This window comes from Helobdella robusta, assembly GCF_000326865.2.
Source record: "Helobdella robusta unplaced genomic scaffold HELROscaffold_96, whole genome shotgun sequence".
Lineage (NCBI taxonomy): Eukaryota > Metazoa > Annelida > Clitellata > Rhynchobdellida > Glossiphoniidae > Helobdella > Helobdella robusta.
The window spans coordinates 275,904-285,146 of NW_008705547.1; the positions used below are offsets into that span (position 1 = coordinate 275,904).

The 9,243-nt window shown below is 35.2% G+C and overlaps 1 protein-coding gene across 1 annotated transcript in view; it reads left to right on the forward strand.

Moving 5' to 3' along the window:
- Positions 1-7,610, forward strand: part of HELRODRAFT_182982 (hypothetical protein) — a gene marked incomplete at both ends in the record, with an annotated part of 9,018 nt that extends 1,408 nt beyond the window's left edge. The window contains 5 exons of the mRNA XM_009033700.1: positions 292-405; positions 619-693; positions 1,282-1,455; positions 4,444-4,572; positions 7,221-7,610. Of these exons, the coding sequence (XP_009031948.1) occupies positions 292-405; positions 619-693; positions 1,282-1,455; positions 4,444-4,572; positions 7,221-7,610 (882 nt within the window). The remainder of the gene's footprint in view (positions 1-291; positions 406-618; positions 694-1,281; positions 1,456-4,443; positions 4,573-7,220) is intronic.
- Between the last annotated feature and the right edge of the window lie 1,633 nt (positions 7,611-9,243).

Consider the following 9,243-nt stretch of genomic DNA (forward strand, 5'->3'; position numbering starts at 1 on the left):
ACCATCCAACCAACCCCATCCAACCAACCAACCATCCAACCGACCCCATCCAACCAACCCCATCCAACCAACCCCATCCATCCAACCATCCAACCAACCATCCAACCAGTCACTTTACAGCACCTGTTCAAACTGAGGACGTCAAAGATATTTGACACCCAAGCTTCCTCACCAACGTCATCATCATCATCATCTCCACCCCCTCCCAGTCATCATCATCATTTTCCGCCCACTCAATCATCGTCGTCGTCATCATCATCATCATCAACCACAACGATGACGTCATCCCAGTTTTCCGTCACTAACATTTCATTTTGTGACGTCAGCAAGTTGCTGGCCGTTTCCGGGTCCAGCTACGTCATCGTGTTTGAGTTCTCCAGGAAGGAGTTCTGTGATTACTGTCCGGTTAATTATTTTGCTATTGTTATTATTGTTGTTGTTGTTAATGTTGTTGATGTTGTTGTTGTTGTTGATGTTGTTGTTGGCGTCGTTGTCACCATCATCATCACTACTATAGTCATCATCATTACTATCGTCATCATCGTCACCATCATCACCATCATCATCACTACTATAATCATCATCATTACGATCGTCACCATCATCACCATCTTCAAGGTCATCCCTATCCATCTTGCGTACGAAAATTTTGATCCTAAACTGCCGATGAGTAAGCCCCCATCGGATGAGGAGGTTATTAGGATACGATGATTGTGATAGTGACCAGTTGTTCATTCGTTTATTCGTTCGTTCGTTCGCTCATTCATTTACTCACTCATTAGTTCGTTCTTCATTCATTTACTCACTTGTTTGTTCGTTCGTTCGTTCATTCATTTATTTATTCAGTCATTCATCATTCATTCATTCACTCATTCATTTAATTGTTCATTTGTCCATTCATTTATTTATCCATTTATTAAGGTTTAGGGACATTTTCCCTTGTGTAGTTTGAACGACAAACACACACGCACACACAGCGTATATTAACACACACTTACTCACCACACACACACACACACACACACACACACACACACACACACACACACACACACACACACACACATACATACATGCACAGACACACACACAGAGCGCATATGAACACGCGTGAAGAGAACCACACGCATCACACACATCGCACATGATTGGCGGGGATCTTTGAGCATTCGAACCGGGTCACTGCAACGGCATACATAACCAGGCGCCTTTAACCACTGAGCCACTGTTTCGTTCACAAAACTTAACAAGGGGCTTTAAAATTTGCCCAAATTGCCATAGGAACTGCAGAAATATCCGGCGACGAAATTCACACCAGTCCAGTGGCAGCCAGGGTACAAGCCACTCTTCTGCTGCCAGCTTCTGTGGAGGAGTGGTCGTCGGCAGGCCACTGTGACAGCCATCAGTCTCAGTTCTAAATACGGATTGTTAGTGATCATGATGACGATGAAGACGGTGTGGTGGTGGTGATTTTTGAAAGTATAGCTTCTAAAAAATTATTCGTCTCAGAGGTTTTATAGTATTTTCTGGACAATATGGATAAATTAGACGATAAAAAGTTTCAAAATAATGTTTCAAATTTTTATAGTCATGAAGAATTATTTGTTGCTAAAAAACTTTCTATTCTGAATTGGATAATATAAAAAAAGAAAGAAAAGTAAAAGCTTCAACCAGACAATACCAAGTTTGATATAATGCTTGACATTGTTGATTTGATAAAATGTATTTGCACTGTACACTGCTGAAGTTTATGAAGTAATAGAATCCTCTGGATTTTCATATCATGCGTACGATGATGACATCCAAATAATAGTTAGCAGTGAACCAGAACTGTTTAAAAGTAAAGTTGAAAATTTAATTGGATGCTTGACTAAAAAGGTACATGGATGTCAAGAAATTGTCTCAAATTGAATCAAGATAAAACTCAATTTTTACCTGTCGGTACATGGCAACAGCTTTATAAAATTAATATTAATTCAGTCAAAATTGATAATAATGAAATACAATTCTGTGAAAATGCAACAAACTTAGGATGTATTTTAGACTGGAGATTATCTTTCTAGGATCATATAAAAACCATATCTAAATCACGTTCTTATCAGCTTTGCCAGTTATGCCGCGTTCGAAAATATTTACATCAAACAACCATGCAAACACTAATTCATGCGTTTGTTTATTCACGGTTAGACTACTGTAATATCTTGTTTAATGGATTACCAGTGAGATCTATTGCTTTTCTTCAATCGATACAGAATAGAGCTGCAAAAATAACTGTTGGACGTAGAAAGTATGACCATGTGACACCCATTTTGAGAGACCTACATTGGCTAACAGTGAAAAAAAGAATCAACTATAAGATTTGTGTGACTATGCATAAGGCTTTGAACGGGTTGTTACCAGTATATCTCGTAAATAAAATCTTAAAAAACCAGCTTCTTCAACGGGTGTAAAATTGAGATCAGACTATGCCAACCTACTGGCAGTGACAACAACTCAACTACAAACTGCAACTAGAAATATTGCCGTGTCAGGACCAATTGCCTGGAACAGTCTTCCGCAATCGCTCAGAATGCCTGGACTAAAGCTTGATGGTTTTAAGAGGAACTTAAAAACATATTTATTTTGACATAGAAATACTTTATCGATTTGTACTTTATTGACCTTCACTGGTTTCATTTATAATGGAGAGCGCTTTCGAGAAATTTTAATTTTATAATGGGCTTAATAAATTGTTGATAATAATAATAATAATACATACGTACATATATACATACGCACATACATATATACACACAAACACACACACACATACATACAAACATTCATACACATACATACATACATACACACAAGATTCAATACTACTAATTTGGGATGTAATGTTGACACCGAATTGAAACTTTGTGACCACATAAAATCACACTCTAAATCATGTTCAGCACAACTTCAACGGATATACCAAATAAGAAAATATCTGGATCAAACTGTAACACAATCATTGGTACATGGGTTTGTCCATTCGAGCTTGGATTATTATTGCAACAGTCTGTTCTACGGGTTGCCAGGAAGGTCTATCGCTGACCTCCAGTCTATTCAGAACAGAGCTGCAAAGGTGATTGTTAGAGGCAGAAAATACGATCATGTGACGCCAATTCTGAATAGCCTCCATTGGCTAACAGTGAAGAAACGAATTTTTTACAAAATATGCGTCATTATGTACAAGGCCATAAACGGACAACTCCCAGAATACCTGGCTGATAGATTCATAAAGAAGCCGCTGTCTTCGACTGGCGGACGCATGCGATCAGATGACGTCAATTTGTTGAATGTACCAACTACGCAGCTGCAGACATCGTCTAGAGACATTGCAGTGTCGGGATCAATCGTCTGGAATAGTCTGCCAATGTCGATGAGAATGTCAAAGATGAACATTGTTGATTTCAAGAAGAGTTTGAGAACTTATCTATTTGCGATGAACGATTGTAATTGATTGTATCATATCGTCTATTGATAGGATGTACATTATTTCACTTTTCGTTTATTATTTTTTTCTTTTTTCGATAGCGCTTGTGAGAGATATTTATTTTAATAGGCGCTTTATAAGTGTTTGATAAGAATAATGATAATAATAATATTAATAATAATAATATTAATAATAATAATACTTACCCTCATGTAGACTAGCAATTGGTACAGATGTTGGTGTAGCGGTTGTGGACATTTCATCGAAGAGTTGCATCTTTTCATTTCCTTGCCCCGATCTCTATGGTTGGCTGATTGGCTGGAAGTTTGTTTGATTGAAAAGTTGGTTGGTTGGTTGGATGGTTAAATGGTCGATTGGTTGGTCGGCTGGTTGGATGGTTGGTTGGCTGGAATTTTGTTTGATTGAAAAGTTGGTTGGGTGGTTGGTTGGCTGGAAGATTGAAAAGTTGGCTGGTTGGTTGGTTGGTTGGTTTGTTGGTTGGTTGGTTAATTGGTTGGTTAGTTGGTTGGTTTTTTGGTTGGTTGGTTGGTTAATTGGTTGGTTGGTTGGTTGGTTGGATGGTTGGTAAGCTGGTTGGATGGTCGATTGGTTGGTCGGCTGGCTCGTTTGTTTGGTTGATTAAATTGTCATTCGATGTTTAACTAGTTCGGTCAGAAAGCTGTTCAATCAGCTAATAATCTAAAAACCATCCAAGTTATCCAGCAAACCAATCAATCAATCAACTTACTACTCTACAAATGAACCAACCAACCATTTGATCATCAAATCAATCAACCAATTAATTGACCAACCAACCATCCAATCAACAAACCAACCATCCAACCAATCAACCGTCCATCCAAACTTCCAACCAATCGACCAACCAACCAATCAACCATCCATCCAGCCATCCAACCAACCATCCAACCAACCAACCAGGCACCTCAGACCCATTCACACGGAAACCTTTAACTTACCAGAGCAAATCAAAGTGCGAGGATTGCACTGATAGTAATGATACTACTACTACTAATAATAATAATAACAATAACAATAATAATAATGACTATAATGTTGAACCATCGGCCTATTCGTTTAAAGAGGAGAATGTAAGTATGTCGCAGAAATGATGATGTGATGATGATGATGGTGGCGATAGTGTTGGTGTTGATGATGATGATGACGATAATGATGATGATGATGATGACGATAATGATGATGATGATGATGACGATAATGATGATGATGATGATGACGATAATGATGATGATAGTGACTACTGATTTGACACCGAATACGACAAACGATTGCTATTAAGTTATTTTGTTTTTCCATCTATCATCGTCGTCGTCCTCATAATCATCATCAACATCATCATCGTATTTCGAAATTAGTAAATAGTTACATTGCACACACTTCAATTTCTCTAGAGAACGTTAACTTCACATTAGCATAATTTATTATGTTAATTCCCGCCTAAGTCTACCTAATTAGCATAATACTCGTATTAGCCTTCCTAATCGACATAATCCCCATTAAATATAATTTTAAATTAACGCATCTGATTAACATAATTTAGTAAGCTGTTTTGTGCCCTGTCAGTTCTTTGGCTTGCCTGATCTGTTGAAAGTTTAAGTGATTAATACGATTCATCTAATTAACATAATCCCTTATTGATCTACCTCATTAACATAATTGCCCAAAAGCGTAACTAATTAACATAATTTTAAATAATTAACATTTTAGGAAGGCTTGTGTGTGTGTTTATGTATAAAATATATATTTTCATCCGATCAATCAATCAATCGATCAATTAATCAATCAATCAATTAATCAATCAATCATTTATCAATCAATCATTTATTCAGTCAATCAACGAACCAACCAGTCAATCAACAAACCAATCAGCCAATTTTATTCTAATTTGCATATAGTTCTGTCTTAGGGCTCGCCTAATTTGCATAATTTATGCTCATTTTCCAACTAATTTATTCCACTTTTTCTTTAGTTTGTTCGCTGAATTAATTTTATTTTTAGATTTCTTTATAATTATAATTATTATTGTTATTATCATTATTATTATTATCATCATTATTATTATTACTATTAATTGGTCTGTGGGATCTCATTTTATCAACTTAATTAGTTTAATTCCAGTTTTATTTACCATCTCTTCTATTTGTTGTTATTATTATTATAATTATTATTATTATTATTATAATTATTATAATTATTATTATTATTATACTTGAAGGAAGGGAAAATGTTTAAAGTTAATTTAGAAAATACATCAACTACTGCTACTACTACTACTACTACTACTATTACTACTACTACTACTACTACTACTACTACTACTACTGCTGCTGCTGCTGCTACTACTACTACTAATAATAATAATAGTAATAGTAAAGATTGTAATGATGACATTGATAATAAAGTTGATGATGATCATAGAGGTGATAATAATAATAATAAAATTAATAATAATAATGAAAATAATAATAAACTGGTTTCTGAGCCAACAACAACAGCAATATCATCAGCAACAACAACATCAACAACAACAATATCTTCTAGAACGAGTTTTTTAGATAAACTTTTCAATAAAACTCAGCGCCAACAACAACAACATCAACAACAACATCAACAACAACAACATCAACAACAACATCACCAACAACAACATCAACAACAACAACAAGAACAAGACAGAAAAACATTACAACCAAGCCTTTTAGTAAAAATTCCACATAACGATGATGCTAACGATGACGATGATGATGCTGGTAACAGCTGCGATCACAATCATCATCATCATCATTACCAGGATCATCGCCATGATGATGATAAGAGTAATGAAGCCAAGCGAAGACGTAATGGTGATGATGATGTTTGTAATGGTGATGATGATGTTCGTAAGGAGGATAACAGTACCACTAAATATGTTATTGATGCTGTTACAAGTACAACTACTGATGCTGTAGTCGATACTACGACGTCCACTACTACTTCTACTACTACTTCTACTACTACTACTGCTTCTGCTGCTGTGGTAGCGGCGTCAGCGACTTCACAATCGCTCAATTCTCCGCTTTCGCCTGGTTGGGTTGTAATCATGAAAAACAATTCTACCATATATAGCGAAGTTCGTGGTGATGACGATGATGATGATGTTATTGGTGGTTGTTGTGTTGCTGGTGATGGCGAATTGTTGAATGAATCCATGAAGAAATCGCGAAGAGTGGTACCGCCACTACCACCATTGCCGCCGATGTCGCCAGTGTCGCCACTGGCGCTTCCGCCAACATTAGCACCACCCACATCCACATCATCATCTTTACCATTATCTTTGTCGTCGTCGTCTTCATCACTATCACATCAAACATCGTCATTAGTCACAGCTGCAGCAGAAGCAACATCGCTACCACTATCTCATGCTACTACAACAACATCATCATCATCGTCCACCTTTTCACCATCATTGCCATCATCATCATTACCATCATCATCATTACCATCATCATCATCACCATCATTGACGACGTCATCATCATCATCATCAAAACCGCAACGGCCTCCATCTTTGACGCCACTGCAACTTCAATCTAAAAAGCGGCAACCGCCGTCTCGACCACCGCCACCAAAAATTTTGATTAAACAACAACAACAATCACAACAACAACAGCAACAACATCAACAACAGCCACAACAACAACAGCAACAACAACATTTTCAACAACAACAACCTCAACAGCAGCAGCAACAACAACCTCAACAACAACATCAACCTCAACAACAACCTCAACAACAACATCAACATCAACAAAATCCAGAACAACCGACAAAATGGAAAACCCGATTTTTCGAAAAAGCTAAAAATAGCATCATAAACCCTCTGACGTTAATCTTCTCTAACCAATCAGAACACTCCAAAGCAGGCACGCCGCCACTGCCGCCGCTGCATTCAAATGACCAGCAACGACAGCGCTCACGTTTTGTAGTTCGAGATCTAGCAGACGACGACTCCTTCTTCCGATGTAAAGTTACAAAGTTTACAGAATACAGCGATTACGCGAGAGGCTGTAAGCGGCTTGTAACCGATGGTTCGTTTGCAGTGGTCATAGTAGGAGTAATGATATTTTAGTATCTTTTGTTATTATTATTGTTATTATCGTTGTTATTATTTTTATTATTATTATTGTTGTTGTTGTTGTTATTATTATTATTAGCATTATTATTATTATCAATCAATCAATCAATCAATCAATCTTCGTTTTGCGTCCAGAGACCCAGTTTCCCGAGGTAGGGCGTATTATTATTATTATTATTTTCAGTCTGTTTATGTAACATTGAATGTATTGGTGATTATTAAGGTAATAATGATAATAATAATAATAATTATTATCATCAAATAGTAATAATAATTATTATTATTATTATTTGATGATAATAATTATTATTCGATGATAATAATAATTATTATTTGATAATTATAATAATAATAATTATTATTATTATTATTAATATATCTATTAATAATAATTATTATTATTATTATTATTTCGCTATTGTTATTATTATTTCTGGAATGTTTTTGGTTATTTTCAGTTGGGTTGCTCCTTAATTTGGTCAATGTTTTTTTATTATTTTAAATTCTTTTGAAGAACTCATCATCATCATCATCGAGTCTTCATCATCATCAGAATCCAGTCATCATCATCATCGAATCACCGCCACCATCATCATCATCGTGTCTTCATCATCAGCATCCAATCATTATCATCTTCGAATCACCATTATCATCTTCATCACAATTTCACCACCATCATCATCACAATTTCTTCTTCATCATCATCATCATCATAATTTCATCATCATCATCGTCATCATCGTCATCATCATCACTAAGATTTTTACTTATTTTGATAATGTGAGAACGCTGAGAATGATGATGACTATGTTGGTGGTGATGACGATGATGATAACGACGCCGATGATGATGATGATGATGATGATAGTGGTTGTGATGATGATGATGATGGAGTTTATAAATTAAGTTACATAGTTTCTTTTAACACTATAAAAATGCATTCCATAATTAGGAGACAGGTTAGTGACGTCATCATCATCACCATCAACATCATCATCACCACCGCCAACAAAGTCATCATCATCACCACCGCCATCAAAGTCATCATCATCATCATCAACACGTCATTGTCGTCATCATCATCATCATCTGTAACAATAATATTTTTATCTCTTCTTCATCATTATAGATAACAATTATTATCTTTAGATTATATATATATATATTTATATATATATATTTATTATTATTATTATATTATTATTATTATATATATATATATACAATTATTTATAAAGATCACTGTGATCTTTATAAATAATTGTATTTATGATAGTCTAAACCCAAAATATGTGTGTGTGTGTGTGTATGTATGTATGTATGTATGTATGTATGTATGTATGTATGTATGTATGCATGTATGTATGTATGTATGTATGTATGTATGTATGTATGCATGTATGTATGTATGCATGTATGTATGCATGTATGTATGTATGTATGTATGTATGTATGTATGCATGTATGTATGTATGTATGTATGTATGTATGTATGTATGCATGTATGTATGCATGTATGTATGCATGTATGTATGCATGTATGTATGTATGCATGTATGTATGTATGTATGTATATATATATATGTATGTATGTATGTATGTATATATGTATGTATGTGTATGTATG